Source organism: Notamacropus eugenii, chromosome 1 (genome assembly GCF_028372415.1).
Source record: "Notamacropus eugenii isolate mMacEug1 chromosome 1, mMacEug1.pri_v2, whole genome shotgun sequence".
NCBI classification, from domain to species: Eukaryota; Metazoa; Chordata; class Mammalia; order Diprotodontia; family Macropodidae; genus Notamacropus; species Notamacropus eugenii.
This window is the reverse complement of record NC_092872.1, coordinates 76,737,985-76,755,823: the sequence shown is the minus strand read 5'-3', so window position 1 is coordinate 76,755,823 and position 17,839 is coordinate 76,737,985. Positions and strand designations below refer to the sequence as shown.

At 40.9% G+C, this 17,839-nt stretch overlaps 1 protein-coding gene across 9 annotated transcripts in view; it reads right to left on the bottom strand.

Annotated features, from left to right (window-relative positions):
• The window catches only part of NAA35 (N-alpha-acetyltransferase 35, NatC auxiliary subunit), a 73,890-nt gene extending 70,132 nt beyond the window's left edge, over positions 1-3,758 (bottom strand). For 2 of the 9 annotated variants that reach the window (XM_072606062.1, XM_072606085.1), the window contains exons 1-2: positions 3,260-3,433; positions 1,949-2,083 (exon numbers count right to left, since the gene is read on the bottom strand). In XM_072606062.1, coding sequence (XP_072462163.1) covers positions 1,949-2,083; positions 3,260-3,392 — 268 coding nt within the window. In that variant the 5' untranslated portion in view covers positions 3,393-3,433. Of the gene's footprint in view, positions 1-1,948; positions 2,084-2,540; positions 2,651-3,120; positions 3,439-3,534 lie in introns of those variants that run through there. The other 7 variants (XM_072606110.1, XM_072606074.1, XM_072606067.1 and 4 more) reach the window with 7 other exon arrangements.
• Positions 3,759-17,839: the final 14,081 nt, after the last annotated feature.

Genomic DNA, 17,839 nt, shown 5'->3' with positions numbered 1-17,839 from the left:
TTTAAATTCTATGGTTACATTTAACTACTGAAGTGCTCCAAAGGGGCTAGCAGGGTGCTGTGAGCAGAGCTGGCACACATGGTAGACCAGAAGTCCCAGCAAGGTCCAATGGAGCTATCATAGACAAAAATGAGCTATGTTGTGCCTTGTCCCATTAAGCATCCCTGAAATTGCCCATGTTTGGGTAACTCAGGCACTGTACTATTCAATTCCCCTTATAAGGATAATGGTCACCTGTGCTGCAATGTTCCATCCCTAGTGGGCTACTCCTTGGTGTTATGAACCAATTGATAACCTTATGCAGACTCATGCTACTCACTACATCAAAAGCTTCCACACTGGGCCCCCTCAGCCAAAGAGAACTAAGGACTGATACCAAGGCCCCTCTGAGTTGGCACAAGTTTTATCATCTGTGCTGCTGTCTATTATACAATTCAGGAGTCCTAGGATCAAAGGGTAATTGTACAACAGAAGTAGTACATGTCCTTAGAGGTATCTTTTGTCCAATGAACAACTGATGCAACACATTAGTAAGTGAAGGTGGTATTATATTCCTTGACTCAGGCCTTATCCCTGAGAGGATAATGGCCTATTCAATATGGCACATAAAATATTGCTTAATTAACACAATTACTTCGTTATATTTAAGCCTAGACACGTTCACTTGTGGACAGTGTTATCAGCAGGCCTTTACAACCCTGAACTGAAATCAACTGCTTATTAGTTACCTTCTTTATATAAAGCAAAAATCTTATTTCATAAATATTAAGAACCACAACATACAAGAGAGGAAATGGTTCAGTAAAATAAGTACTAGATTTGGAGGCTGAAGACCTAGGTTTGACTCTGAATTCTGTGACTTATTAATGGCATAATCCTGGATAAATAATACCCTGTCTGTAAAATGGGGATAATGTTTTCATTACCAACTTCAAAGGTTAAGAGGATCAAATAAGAATGCATAGTTTTTTGTAAGCCTTAGAGCGTCACTTATTACTACTATATAAGAGTAATACATGCTCTATACAGTTCTTCAAATCCAATGTGCTTAATAAATGCTTAACTTTTAAAATAAACATCTTATAATTGAAAGCTAGTTAGTTTCTAATCATTATGACAGAGTGCAATTTTTGTTCAATAACTACAACCATAGATGGTACATGGAAAATCCAAGTATGTATGTCTGTTACAGCAGCTGTGTCACAGGTCATAGATTCACTCAGCTGGATAGAACCTCATAGACCACAGGTCTAGTACAACCCTGCCTTGTACATATAAAATCATTTACTTTCATCAGAATGAATACTTAGAATTTCTTAACTCTAAATTAGCCAACTAACCCTCTGACTCACTACAGTTCTAAGTGTCAGTGGAGCAATAATGGAATTCTTCTCCAAATCACCTTTCTTGGTGGATAAACAAGAATGTAAGAAGGAAGAGTTGTAGCACTGGCTTAATATGTAGGCCTCAATCGTCCTGCTGCCTACAGACTTTAGAAATTAGTCAAACAAAGAAAAGATGAAGTAAAAAGAAACTGAAAGCAAGACAGCACTACAGGTACACCTAGACTGTATCCATTGGAAGGATAACTTCTGGAGCATTCCCTCTTCACAGCCATAAAAAACTAGTTTACTAGTTGTAAAGGAGTGGAGATTACATAGGCAGAAATCTTTGACTGACCGCAAATACTCTCTATACATTTACTTTTACTTACAAAGATTTTTGTAAAAAACATTGTTTCAACCAGCATCTGCCCTCAATACTTTATATTTACAAGGTTTATTTGAGTTTTCATATATATTTTAAATTAGAGGCAAGTGGAAGCATAATTACAAAGATACTACATGAATACTGCTTTCTTTTCAATAAACTGTGAGAATTTCAAACTAAAACTCAATTTTCTCTTTTCCTGATTTGTAGCATTTCTGATCCAAAAGTGACCACTTACCTCGACAAGCCTCTTCAAAATCTTGAGTTATGTCTACCCAATTTGCACTTGCACTGTTCTTTTCCATCTTTTCAGGTATACTGAGTTCCCATCCCGAATCATCGTCTTCTATGGAAGCTTTCATAACCATTTTCCCTGTAAAGCACGTCAAAATGAAAATTAACAGCTTTCAGTATGCCACAACACGCAAGTATCTACACAACTGTTCACTGTATTAAATTATTAGAGGAAGGAGTTACCGGTCAGAAAACCCAGGCTCTACCACTTGCTTACTGTGTGACCTTGGACAAATCTTTAGTGAGCTAAGGTCCCTTTCTATGACTTTACTCATACCTTTAACATTCTAGGTTTTTCTCAACTTTCTACGATTTTAACTCATACCTCACACTAGCAGAATACTAGAAATGGAAGTGATTTTGTAGATCATCCATTCCAAGTCATTCATTTTACAAAGAAAGACAACCCAAAGCCAAAGAAGTTCCAACAGTAATTTGGGATTGGTCCGGTCCGGGCACCAAGTCCAACTCTGCGAAGTGTCCTCCTGCAACCTCATTCTGAGAGTGTGCCCCTGGCTGGAGGGCCGGGCACATACCTCCCGGTACAGGTCGGAGGCCAAGGGCATGCATGGCACCCAGGTTTGGGCAAAGTGACCCTGCCAAGGTCCACTCCCGGAAGGCTCATTATGGATTCTACAGACAGCCTGGGGGGACGGAGACCAATCAACCCCAGGGTGACTGCCCGTCGGAGACACAAGACAACAAACAGACTGGAGGCCGCTGCTGGTTCTGACGGATGCAGCTGGGGTGCTCTTAACTTTGGGAGCTGGAGGCCTTCCGTCCTCCTCCGGACCCCCCATCCCCCAAGGCAGGACCCGGGCTGCTGGGCACACCGCCTGGCCAGGCGGCCCGAGGGGGCACCCACACCGCCGCTGCCGGGCTCCCCGCCCGCCCCTGCCCTCCCCAAGCGGGGTCGCGTCCGCGCCGCCCGTGCCTCGGGGGCACCCCGGGTCGGGCCGGGCCCCCTGTCCCCGGCTCCGACCCCCTGTCCCCGGCTCCGACCGCAGGAGAGGCACGCGGAGGGGCAGGCGGGGCGAGGACGGCGTTGCCTAGCTTCCGCCAGGGGTGACACCGGGAGGGCGGGCGGGGCGGGGCCGGACCGCCCTGGGCCCCTACCTGGGGCGAGGCGGGCCAGGGGCCGCAGGGTGACCCGCCGGCTCCGAGGGTCCCCCGCACCACGGCGCTCCGCGCCACCGCCGCGACGCCCCGAAAAGCGGAGCAGGGGCTCTCGGGGCTGCCCTGCGACCGTCCCTACCGACTAGCTCGGCGGCGCCCCTACCGCCGCGCACCGCGCCGCCGCCGCTGCCGACCTCGGGAATAACGTCGCCGCCACGGCCGCCCCCTCCCCGAGCAGACCAGCCCGGCCCGGCCCGGCCGCGTGCGCGCATGCGCGCATGCGTACGCCCAGTTCATGGGACCCCGCCCCCCTCTGACTTCCAGGGGCCCGGCTCACCGCGCCACGCACGCGCACACATGCACGCACCCGCACCTACTCATGCACATATTACATACACACACAGGCACACGCACATTCTCCTACACCCCACTCCCCTCCCCGGTCTCGGCTAGGGAGCCTTCAATTCTCGCGTAAGAAAGAGAATCTCGCGATAGCAGCTTATTCGTTTCCTCCTCGGTCCTCCCTTCCCTCTCCGTCCCCGGCCCAGCCGAGAGGAGGTGAAGTGGGCGGGCTCAAAGAGATGGGCGTGGCCGTACGTCCGCACGTGCGCGCGTTGTGGGGGCGGGGCTCCGGCTCTGGCGCCGCTGCGCTCGTGGGTCCTGTCAGCCCCGCCGGGGTGCACGTGCTGAGGTGCTTCCCGTCCGCTCTGTGTGCCCGCTCTCCCCTCCCCCCATTCCGCAGCCTCGCTCCCGGGCCTGCTCAGCCCGGCTCGCTCCGTCCCTGGCCCCTCCCCATTCCCCAGTGACTCTCAGGGCCGCGGTTCAAGTGCGTTCAAAACAAAGGCGGGTCTAAGACTGGTGTGACCCCCGTGAGCAGCCTGGATGGCCCTAACAGACCTGCTGCAGCGTATGGCTCCTCCTGGGCGCTTAATACACGTTTACGGATGGTCCCATGGAGCCAACCCTCGTACTTCCTTCTCTAGACATGCTGGAGGCTTTGTAGGAAAAACAAACAAAAGCCGGCCTCGCAGACCCCCGTGCTGGAACCCCGGGCTAGGAGGGAGGCGTCGTGATCCGGGCACACAGGACTTCTGGGACCGCCTGCCTGGTCCTCACCTCCCGAGTGCCACGTGTGCGGAGTTGTCATCCCTACTGATCCAGCCGCTCTTCCAGGAGCCAGCCACCGGGTGTTTGCCCTGGCTGTCCCCCGGACGAGCCTGCTCCCTGGCTTCCCTTAAACCTGGACTAAAATCCCGCCTTCTGTCAGAAGCCTTCCCTGGCCTCTCCTAACTATATATACCGCCCTCTCCCTGTTAATTATCCCTATGTATCCCGTACACAACTTGCTTTGCACATAGGTGCTGGCCTTTGCCTCCTGCCCCCGTTAATCTTTAAGCTCCGCTGTCTTTTGTTTCTTTTTATATCCCCAGTTCTTGGTACATAGTAGGTGCTTGATAAGTGTGAAGAGAATAGTGGGAGACCTTGGGAGTCAGAAAAGCCAAGGTTCACAAGATCCCAAAAACAGAGCCCCCCCCCCCAAAGTTAAGTGACTTGTCCAGAGTGACACCTGCAGCAAGTGACGGTGAGTGAACAACTGATTTAAACACGTGTTCTCTGACTCCAGCTCTAGCGCTGTCCACTGTACCTGGCTGCCCAGCTCCTGCTCTGACACGTGCTGCTTGTGTGACTGTGGACAAGTCACCGCAGCTCGGTGTCTCAGGCAGCTCCCCAAGAGTGTAAGCTGCAGGGAAGAGCTGGGTAGAGGGGATGAACCCCCAAGAGTTTCCTAAACTGGTGAACTCCTACATCTGAACAAAAACAAACCGACACACTTCAGAAAGGAGAACTTCATAATCACGAAGGGGTGACACACATACTTGTGAAACAAATCGTTTTTAATTTCCTTTTTGGACATCATTGAAGAATTGCCCTGTAGTCAACTAGCTGTCACTTTATACTAACAAACATAGCCCGCTGTTTGGAATACTTCTGCGAGTTAAGAGTTTAGGCAGCAGGCTCACAGTATTTCTAAGTAACAAAGTAACACCATATAAAATAAAAATAAACGTTCCCCTATTTTTTATGATGTTTCAAGTCCAATGTAACATAAATTATATAACCTTAGGTATCAGCGTACTGTTTAGTTAAGTGTTACCACTTTCTACTGGCAAATGTAGCCTGCTGTTCCTATTTCTAACATTTTTAAGTAACAGAGTAAAATTTTACATAATGTAAAAATAAGCTTTCCCCTATCTTTTATGATAAAATGTAAAATAAAATACAAGACATTAGGTGACAACACACCATTTAGTTGGGTTATCATGCCAAATCAGATCTCCAGATTTCCCTTTAGTATCTGTTGCTAAGCTTTGCATATATAAAATGTAAGCACAAAATAGTAAAGTTTTGATGATTGTCCAGAAGGCCAGGGTTAAGATAAAAAGGTCAAGGGCCCAGCCTATCTAGGAATCAAAAAGGATAAAGAGACAGTGTATCAAGGGAAAGCCTCACTACTACAAATTATTTTGACAAAAAAAGAAAATCACAAGAAATGACTCAATAAGGGAATTGTAAATGTTGTATTCTATTTTTTTTATGGCTTCAATTAATGGGGACCTGAAAATGACATCTGACAAGTACTTGGGTTTCTTTAATTAAAGAGAGCTGATTGTTAAATTATCAAAGTAAACACTGATACTTCGGAAGCCTTCATGCTATAAATCAAGGCTTGATTACTTTTGTCCAGACTTTAAAGAGTGATAGAGAAAATGGTAATAATGTTAATGTTTAAAATTAAACTTAAAAGCATGTCATGTGTTTTCAGAGAGAAACATTTACCAATACACTCCTCTATTAATGGTATATAGTAGGATTAAGTTCTGCCGCAAACACGAAACTTCTTAGCCATCAACAGACAGACTTCTGTAGGTAAGGGAAACAGAGTTACCTGCTTTCCTCGAATCATGCAAGAATTCCAATATTTCAAATTCCAAATCAGCAAGGAGAAAAGAAGAAGAAGGTAATTAAAATAAATGTATATCCTTCAATCTGTTGGTACCTGGGTTTCAGACGTTCAGGTACCAAAATGTCTTCTTACGGCTGATAAGAAGCAATGAAATCACTGAAAATAAAAATAAAAATGTGAAAACTTGAAGAGACCTTAGAGATCATCAAATACACTTTATTTTACAGATGATGGAGTAAGCCCAGAGATAAGATCACACAACTAATTGGTGGCAGAGCTAGAGTTGTAACACTATTTTCCTGTTCCCTAGAATGAGCATGCTTTTATTAATCAGGCATAAGAAACAATTAGTTCAAAGTAAAGGCATTTAATGAACTAGTATAGTAGGAAAAGAAGTGATTACAAAATAACAAAGCAGATAGTTTTGATTTCATGAAACTGAAAAGCTTTTCCATTAACAAAATCAGTGTAACTAGCATTAGAAGCAAAAGTGTCAATTGGGAAAAATTGTCTTTACCTCAAATATCTCTACTAAAAATACAGTATCAAAGATATATAGAAAGGAACACAACTATATTTAGATCACAGGCTTATGGGAAAAAGTCAAAACTTCACTATGTCCCTTGATTCTCATTGCCTGCACTTTAAGAGACAACTAAAAATAAACTCATGGGATAAGACAGTTCTTTCCCTGATGGAGCTGCTTCCATGTCACAAATTGCCTGTGACTCTTTTGGATTCTATGGCCTAACCCAAGAGTTGGCAGACTATTGCAACTTATGGTTCAAGGGTCAAATCGGGCAAACTGACTATTTTTGCACTGCCTGTAAGCTGAGTGGTTTTTACAATTATAAATACAGTAAACTGTATTTTAAAATGTAAAAACCATTATTAGCTGACCAGGCTGAATGTGAGTTGTAGTTTGCAATCCCGTGGCCTCTGTTTGGTTTTCCTAATTACTTTTTATTGCTTGCTTTGATAAACATGCCTATTTGCTATATTTTTTAATGTAATAAATGTTTGATGAGAAAAGAAACTAAACCAGCTCAGATTAAGTATTAACCTCCAGGTCTGGGGCAAAACTATTTCCCCCAGGAATGACCATGGAAAGTAACTTTTATTCTAAGTCCCAAAAGAATAATACCCTTTCAAATATCTAAGATGTAATAAATAGATAGAATTTTAGCACAATATCCCTTTCAAAGATAGAACAAGGAGTAAGAGCTTAGTAGGCTGTCCACCTACCACCTATAAAGGTGAAAATCCAGATTTTTAGGAGAAAGGGATGGGGCATCTCCATATCCATCTATATATTCCTATTATATATGATCCATCCAATCTTTTGTTACATGGCTCATTGTTACAAAAATTACAAACTATAAATCACCATTCGAAAGACAGCTATAAATTATTAGTAGTAAGAAGAATGCAATAAAAACTCTGAGATTTTACCTTACCTTCAGCAGACACACAAAGATAATAGAACATGGAATAAGAAGGGAAGTTGGTCCAGACCAACTGGTTTCTCTTACTAGTACTTAATCACAGATGATGAGGTGTCATTGTCTTAATGAGGTGTGAATATCTTTCTGATTGTGTCTGAAGGGTTAGAAATTGACCATACTCCTTAAGGCCCAGAGCTCAGATGTTCTAAGAGGTCATCCAGACTAGAAGTGGAAGAGATCTTTGTACTTATATCAGAGGATGAAGGGATGTTAATTATCCCTCACTCTCATTACCTGCTCATTATCTGCTAGGAGATGTCATACCCATCAGGGAGCAGAGACGTACTCTCCAGGGAGACACAGATAAAAAAAGAGACAATGCTCAAGTAGCTTCAAGAAACAGTCCTTCTGGCAGGAAAGAAGAAACTTGGCTAAGGATTCAAGAGAAAGCTAGCCCTAGCAATTGAGATTAGAGCATCGGAGAGGAGTCCAGGCGAGCAACCAGAGTAGTTGAAGCTTCATGAAGACTCCATGAGGAGGGAAAGGGGCACTGAAGTCTTGCAGTTCCAGAGATATGAGTTGTCCATAGCTACATGGATTTCCTATGTGTGTGCTTTACTTCCTTCCTTCCTTCCTTTCTCCCTCCCTCCCTTCCTTCCTTCCTTCCTTCCTTCCTTCCCTCCTTCTTTCTTTCTTTCTTTCTTTCTTTCTTTCTTTCTTTCTTTCTTTCTTTCTTTCTTTCTTTCTTTCTTTCTTCCTTCCTTCCTTCCCTCCTTCTTTCTTTCTTTCCTTCCTTCTTTCTTTCTTTCTTTCTTTCTTTCTTTCTTTTTCTTTCTTTCTTTCCTTCTTTCTTTCCTTCCTTCTTTCTTTCTTTCTTTCTTTCTTTCTTTCTTTCTTTCTTTCTTTCTTTCTTTCTTTCTTTCTTTTTCTTTCACAAAACCTTAAACCCAATTCACTCTGAAGCTCATAGATTGGACCACAATAGGTCCCTGTCCAAGCTCCATTTAAAGACTGTATTTTGGGCCCACCTTGCTTAGATTAACTGTCAGTGGTAACTTTTTCCTTGGAATAGCAACCCTGAGGGTCTTCTCCCCTTGCCCCCCTTGATTTTTTTCCTAATTAAAGGGGCCATCCTTTGACTCATTTCTTAAAGTGGCCTATTTACTGAATAGGAATTACCTCACTCAAAGTGAGAACCTGAAAAGGCCTTAGCCTAAAAGGGCCAGACTCTCCCATCACACCCTGGGCCATCTCCAGTCATCCTGATGAATATCTGGCCACTGGACTCACATGTCTCTGGAGGAGAAAGTGAGTGTGGTGACCTTGCACAGCCCTCTCTCACTCAAATCAAACTCAACTGCAAGTCATGTCATCAATTCCCTGATGTCATGATCCTTTTCAAAACTGAAGGACAAACACAACACCACAACACAACTTCCACTGTACTCTGATTCTGTGTCCACTGTTTGTACAGAAACTACGTACATTTATGGGAAAGCATGACCCCAGACTAAAAGGGGAAGTGCTGCCCTTACTATTGCAGTATTACTATTATTCTTCCTTTACAATAAACTGAGTCTGTTATCATGATTATTAATGAAAAACATGCCAATGGAGTCCCACAGACTACATCTTACAAACTGAGAATAGAATCCACACTATGAAGAACTGATCCCACTTAATGCCTTGTTAAAACATTAACAACTTACCTATATTACATCCTGGCTAGGGAAAAGGGAGATCAGCCAGCAGGGTTTAGCTTTCCCTCTTATAGTGGTGTAACATGTGACTGACCAATGAGTCCAGCCCTCATGAGCATGTGCTAACATATGCTAACACAATATTTAGGTGCACTTGAAAATGTGCAGGTATTGTTTCTGGTCTGCTTACCCCATGAAGAGGAGCCTTTTGATTGGCTGCTGAACTGGAACTGGAAAAGTATTCAAATGACACTAAATCATCAAAGTGGTTTTTTTGCTTGGCTGCATTTCAGTAAGGAAGACATGCTGTAAGCCTCTGGTTGGGGAGAGGATGTTAAGTCTTTCCCACCCATTGTGCGATGTGACTTTTGAATACAGGATCCTGTCCTTCTTATTTCTTTGCATTTATCCTTTTTTGATTTTAAGCAAAGGAATATGGGATATAAGCAAGGAATATGACCTTTTGAGCTTTGAAAAGTTGAACTTAGTTCTAGAAGTCTGTACAATGGGTTTGAGGGGGTACAGGCCCAAGCTAAAACCTTCACCCTTTACCCCAAAAGGGTCCTATTTGTCCATAGGCCCTGGAAAACCCCTTAAATCTTCCCACTAGATTCAGCTTTTCACATCCAAATCTGTTACCCTTAAACTAACCTAGCCCTCAATTGTCTGTTACCTCTGAATTGCCTCTGACTACTTCCCATCCTTGACCAAAATCCCATTTTCTTGGTTTCTGCTGTCTAACTTCTAGTCACCTCACCTACTGGCCACTCCCATCAAGGCCCTCCCTAAACCCCTCGTCTAGTTACCCCAGACTACTTGGTGAATCCTAGTTCCCTCTCATAATCTTTCTATATATAAGATCCATCTTGCCTCCATGAAAATGCTCAGATTCACTCTAGCTCAGATTCTATCTGGTCTGCTTGTACAAGTGTCACAAACTATTTCTTAAGAGTCTGACCAATATGGGGAAATCTCAAATAAACTTTGTTTTTCTTTGTCTGAAAGAAGGCTTGAGTCAAATTCATTTGGTCAGGACCTGACATTTTGATATTTTGGAGTCCTGAGTACCCCTAAACCTCAACAGGTCCATGCCAGAACTTGTTGTAGGTTAGGCATGGGTGAGTTGGCAGCTAAGGTTTTTAAGAACAACTTGTTTGACCCAGCCCAGAGGTAGGAAGTGACAGCAATTTATCTATCAGACATGCCACATTTGGAAGTAATCATGGTAGAGGCAAATGTATTTTAACAAATGCTTTAAGTATGAACTCATTCTTCCCAGTGCCTGAGGTGATTTGTGGGAAGAGTATGACCCCTTGATTCAGCAAGGAAATGCTTTGTAACACTTGTTCCTGGTATATCTTTGCAATAAAGATCCATTTGTAAAAGCTAATTGATGATAATTGATTAAATGATAAATAAAGTGTTAGTCTCTATAGGATATTAATGTTATAAAGGAGCTATGAACTATAACAGGCAGTTAATATTGAGAAAGAACAAACAAGAATGGGGGTTCAAACTGATAGTTTTAAAAAAAATTCAACATGACCCCTCATGGACCCCTTGGACCCCTGAAGGGATAATGTAACCTCTCTCTAGGAGACAAAAGAAGTTCTTGAGAGTGGGAATCCAGGGAGAAGGAGCCCAGTATGTCTATAGGCTACATTCAGTGATGTACTGATAAATGTTTTACAACTAACTCTCCAGAAAAAAAGGAGTATGTACCACACACTTATTACAACAACAACCACAGCTAACATTTATATTGTGTTTGTCCTTCATTCTCAAAGAGAACCATGACATCAAGATGATGACATGACTTGCAGTTGACTTTGACTGGAGTGAGGGAGGGCTGTGCAAGGTCACCAACCTCACTTTCTTCTCCTGAGCCATCTGGGTCCAGTGACCTGATATTCATCAGGACGACTAGAGATGGCCCAGGATGCAATAACATTTATATAGTGCTTATGATATACACTATGCGAAGCACTTTTATAATTATTATCTTATTTAATCAATATCTTATTTTAAGTTTAGTCTTCATTATTAACATTTTCTCCACTTTCTAAATGAAGCCTAGAACATTAACAAAAACAACAAGTCAAGCATTTGTAGCATTTACCAATTCCCAAGATAAGAATGCTCACACTAAGAATTTAACAATTGGTTCTCTGAAGTAGATTCAAGCTGGTTCCAATACAACCTTGGCTGGAAATGATATGTGGAAATAATCAAGGTTGAAGAAGTTGTAGAAAGATGGCTCTCTAATACACTATTGGTGAAACTTTTAGTTGGTCCAACCATTCTGGAAAAGAATCTAGACGTATGCTAAGAAAGTGACTAAGATTTCTATACCTTTTGACCCTTATTGCTAAGAATTTACCCTCAAGAAGATAGAGACCTAAGTCCTACATACACAAAGATAGTTACACCTACACTTTTTGTACTAGAAAAGAAATAGAAACAAAGCTACTCATCAATTGGGGAATGGCCAGACAAAGCCATACATCAATATAATAGAATATTCTGTAAGAAATAATATAAAGAATAAAAGAAGTATAGAAAGGCTTGTATGAACAAATATAAAGTGAAGTAATCAAAAACCAGAGAGAAAGAGATATGCAGTGATTATAACAATGTAAACAGAACAGCAAATGAATTATATAACTGTAGTGATCAAATTTGGCCCCAAAGAAGAGAGGAGAAAATTTACCTCCTTAATATCTTTGCATAGATGAGGGATTATGAATGTGGAATATTGCATAAACTGTCAGGCTTGACTGACACATTGATTAGTTATGTTAACATAACAGATGATTCTCTGGGGATGTGAGTGAGAAAGCTTATTTAAAGATGAAATTGGTGTAAAAAACAAACAATAACAATAAACATTTTAAAAAAGAAATAAAATAGTAAGAAAAGCAAAATAAGAACATGTTTCCCACAAGCCTGGGGCATATTTTTCTACAAATACATACACATATGTATATGTGTGTATATTTATATATCTATATCTGTATCGGTATCTATATCTATCTATCTATGTATCATCAGTAGAAAGAATAGACACAGTTAGGAAATATACAGAGAGGGGTATACACATAAGGAATATATATGGCCAAGGTACACATGTGGAAAGGCATCTCATACCTCTGACAATGACTTTCCTTGCTTCTTTTTAAGTACCACTTAAAATCCCATCTTTTATAGACTTTCCCAACTCTCTTAATTCTAGTGCCTTTCCTCCATTAAATATTTACTATATATTATTTCTTTCTATCTCCTTTAATCTTTTTTTCAGCATACTAAGTGGTGATGAATATTGTTTAGAGGGCATTTGAAAACACAAAGACATAGAAGCAGCTATAAAATGAATAGCTGGGATTGGATTGTGTTATTTGTATTTCTTCCAAAGGCAATCAACAAATGCATAGATATTAAGTGCAAATTTGTTTCTCTGCTGGAAGAAAAGGTAGAAGAGCTAGAGAAAGGTTCTTCTATTTTCTGATTTGTTGGAAAAGAGAAAGTCTTCCTTACGTATAGGAAATAAATTAGATGAAAAAGTGAAGAGGAAACAACATTTTGAGGAAGTATATAGTAATCCTAATGTGTTTAGGAGTTAAAATACGGAATAGTCTAGAGAGTTGAGGTCACATAGTTAGCTTTTCCTTGGTATGGTAGATTTGGACTATCCGAAGAAGTAGGTTATTTCATTCTCCAGGTGATAAGAAACACAGATTTCATGATGAAGAAGGACATTTGTAACTGGTCACAGGAAGATACACTCCAATCCCTTCTCCACTTAGCTGTCAAAGTGATCTTCCTAAAGCAAATCTGACCATATGATCTCCCTTACTCAATAAACCCCATTGGCTCTCTATCACCTCCAGGATCAAATATAAAATCCTCTGTTTGGAGTTCAAAGCCTTTCATAACTTGGTTAACCCCACCAATTCCAGTCTTTTTATATCTTATATCCCTGCCCTCATGTGTTCTTCAAACCAATGATTCAGGTTTTCTTGTTCTTCCTAGAACAAGACATTCCATATCCTGACAGTGCATTTTCAATAGTTCTCCATGCCTGAATGGTCTCCCTCCTTATCTCTACCTTTTGTTATCTTGAATAGCAACAGACCAAATCCTCTGACACTGGCATATTTGGGAAGCTAGCAGGAACAAAATTTTGGATCTAAGTTTATGGACAGTGGCTAGAGCAATTTGGATGGAACAGGTTTGTCCAAGCAAGTAATAGGTCTGGAGGGTTCCTCACTATAGACTTGGTATAATGAAGTATCTATATCTATAAATAGATAAAAATATACATAGATATTTATAGATATCTGTATCTATCTGTCTTTCTATCTATCCATTCATCTATCTATATCCTAAAAGAATATTTACAGGGTTTTTTTTTGTTTATGAGAATCTCAAATATTCATAGTTATGAGAAGATCCAAATGTTATTTCTTTAAAGAAAAAAAAAATTTGGTTACTCAAAACAGGGGCAGAGAATTGCTATATATATGTGTATAATTAAGGCAATGATTTAGAACAAAAGATTGAGGTAGAAGGTGATAGACTTTTGTTCCTTGACTTTTTCCCTCCCTTATATTTGCAAGAATGCCAAAGATAACTGGACCTAGGGGAAATGAAGTTTCCTAACACCCACAAAACTCTTGTGGGAATTCTTTGGGAGATTTCTTGTCTGTGCAATAATTTGGGGTGCGGGATCTCCATAAGGGATCAGAGATACAGGAACTTTCTAATTTTGAGTTAGGTAAACACTTAGAACAAAGATCTTACCCATGGTAAGAGTGAGAAAATGGCCCAGAGACTGCCTGTAGGCATGACTTAGCTAGTTGGCTATTCTGTATTTTAAAAAATGTTGTCCCTTGGTTGCAAAGACTGTTTTGGAAACAAACAAACAAATGCTAACCACAACCCAAGCCTGGAAAAAAAATATATATACATATAAACACACAGACACACATATGTACTTAGATTTGTGTATTCTATATTTTTATCAACTCAAGAAGCTCTGTAGACATGGATTAATATGCCTTAGGTATTTTAAGAAGAATATATTGTGTACTTTATGTGGTTACTAATTTCTTAATCCTAATGATACCCTTGTGAGTTTAGCAGGAAGCATGTATTGTTATCCTCAATACGCAGGGAACACAACTGAAACAGAGAGAGGTACTGATATTAGGTCACAATATTGCAAAGCTGTCCTAGGCTAAAGATTTGCTTTTGCATTTAGATGGATATGTGCTGCATTACCTAGTTAGACTATGTTTACTACAGTGTTTCTGCAGAGGAGAATGAAATAATGTAGAACCTCTCATGTTTTCTTTGGAACATGATTTTTTTTAAAAAAAGATTACCACTATAATAATACCATAATTATAATACCCCACATTTTTGTAGCAAGTACTCTCTACCCTTAATCTCCCAGAGCCAGGACAGCTATCTGCTCTCCTCTGGGTTTTAGGGATGCCCTTGAGGTTTAGGGTATCTTTTTTTTTTCTAACATCTATAGTGTGACTTGAAGGCAAGCAAGATTTGACAGCTCTAGCATCTCCTCTCTCTACTCACTTTCAAGGGAGACTTTGATTACTGCAAGGAGGGGAAGCAAGAGGCTGGGGCCAAAGACTGACCATTCAGAAAGAGGGAGGTACTGGGCTAAATATTTTTAGTCTAGGGAATCTAGATTTTTAGATTCATACTAAACTGATCACTTTTCCTTAACTGAGAAGGGCCCGAATTTTTAAATTTTTTTCCAACAAATGCCAGTTCCTCAAAGAACACACAGAGCAAAATGCAAAGAAACTCAATCATCCAACTCAATAGCATAACAGAAATTAGAGAAAATATACATAGAATATATACCAGACAATACAGAATGAAGGAGTTCTTCCACTGGGAGTGAAGTAAATTTAACTCAATAAAGAGAAAATACTAGATATTACCCAAGGAGAAAATTCCCTGAAGTCTCTAGTGTAACAAGCAGGGTGCAGGGACATGATAACTGCCATCTCTTCTCACATTAGCTTCTACCCAGATTCTTTCTCTCACTTCAGCAACCCAAAGAGAGGTTGGCATAGCACATCTTTTCTTGAAGTAGGAAACTAGAAGAAACCAGGGTCTTTCTTCTCTATCATTCTCATCAACTCCTCATATAGGTAAGAAACGTTGATCTCCACTAAAGAGAAGATGGCTTTTGGGGCTCAGGTTATACACTACTGACCTGAGGTCTCTTCTGCCTGGGGAGCTGCATCAGTGGTACATTGCAAATGCTTACAGGAAGTAGGCTTATTTCCTCTTACTTCCCAACATAAGCCCTTCACTCCAGCTAGACTGGACTCAACTCTTGCTTAATTATTTTTACTCCATTAAAATACATATTTATTATGAACCACCTCTTTGACTTGATATTTCCTATTATGGCAATGAGAAGAAATATTCCAGACTTTTCCATCAAGGGTAGTGGGAATCACCATTCTTGGACCCTGATATCACAGTTTCTGAAGAGCTTACAGAGGAGATAGAAATGGTGTTATTCTCTTATAAGAGATCAAAGATAGGGGATTGGATTAAGTACATATAGAGAACACCCCTGATGAAGGTGATACATTTGTGAAAGCTCTGAATGGTTAACTTACAAGGCATCTAAAGGACAGGAAGATACCAAGTGCAAGGAGAAAATAATTTATGGATATATATTAAATATATATATTAAAAAAAGATGACTCAGAGTACATCAATAACTCCTGACCTACAGTCCTACACTCTCATCTATTTGATATCTTTCTCAGAGTTATCCACACATAAATTGAGGGCATCATCAATGAGGGTATTAGTAGGGAACAAGCAGATTTTCACCCTGATATTCAACAATGGAGCATATCTTTACAATCTCACAATTAGCTGAAAGACTTAGTGAGCACAAGATCCTATCATGTTTATTGTTTGTTGATTATAAAACAGAAGAAAAAACAACCCCTGTGATTTTTAAGATCTTTTACAGAAAGGTCTTCCAGGATTCCCTGGAGGATATCGCAACATGAATAAACCTGTTCAGCAAACCTCTGATCATGAATATCAAGTAAGACATAAAACAGGGAGATGATGGTTGCCAGTTATTCATCACCAAAATGGAGGAGATCCAGCCCACAGCCCAGGTCAAGAAGAGATTCCCTCTGGATAGCAAGGTTCTCCAGATGTTCCTATTTGTAGATGACATTGTACTGATCATATCAAGACCTAGAACATTGCAGAGTCTCCTGGAAGAGATCAATGGCCACTTAAAGGTGTTAGTCCTGTCCATCCACATAAAAAAGACCAAGTGGATAAAGAATATCTATTGCCCACATTTTAATGTTTATTTGTATGGCCGATATCATGTATATCTGGGACCAGAACTGACAAGAGAAAAACAGGCTGGTTTGCTTTGGGGAAATCATACACCTCTTTTACTTTCCCAAAGCTTGAAAGCAAAGGTCTATCCTTTCAATTCTAACATTTTACTAGGGTTTCTAATGGGCAGCAAAACATGAGCATCCAATAGAGGGCAATAAAAAAAGGTGCTTAATTGGTGTGAGCAGGCTACAACATCTGACCAATAAGAAACTCCAAAGAAGAATAAGAGGAAAGGATGTCCTCAAGGAACACTATGATAGGATACTGGTTGTCATGTGGCAAGCGTAAGAGACAAAAAGTATGATAGTTATAATAGCTAGAACTACATAGCGCTTTAAGGTTTGCAAAAGGGTTTACATATCATTTCATTGGATCCTCACAACAATCCTGTGAATCAAGTATTGTCATTATCCCCATTTTACCGATGAGTAAACTGAGGCAGAGGTTAAGTCATTTGCTCGGGGTCACACAGCTAATAAGTATCTGAGGCAGGATTTGAACTCAGGTTTTCCTGACTCCAAGTCTAGCACTCCATTCATTTTATCACCTAGCTGCCCAACCTCACCGTGTACAACCAGAATGGTCCATTGGTCATCTCAGGAAAATGATGTCAGGAAAAAGAGAGGAAGGTCTCTCGCATGTTGAGTGGACCTCCTGTGACAAACTTCTGGGATGATATAGACAAAAGTCATTTAAGATGGGCAGTTATGGATGGGTTATTATTTGCATCATTGGAGAGAACTCCTGAACTAATAAGAATGTAGAGCAATATGAGTATCTGAGAACATTTATTGAGTATGGCCCGCTGGCAGACTGACCAAATGCTACCTATGGATGATCCCCATTTTGATCAAAGAAAGACAGTTCATAATTGTATCTTACTCCCACAGTGCATAAACAGAGAAGACAAAACAGGTCCCTGGTTCAATATCTCTATTTTCCCAAACACATACACATAGGATTAACCCCCTGAGCTCCAAATAGTAGGAAGGAAACCCCATTAGGTTACACCAACTCACACATGAATGTATAATAAGGTAGTTAGGTGACATAATGGGGTGACATTCTGGTGGAATCTCCAAACTTCCAGCTGTACTTCTGTTTGACAGCAATCCCTGTCCTTGGGTGTCACAAATAACCCTCACTCCTTCTAGGGGTAACACTGTACTTTGTTGTCACATTATCTCTAT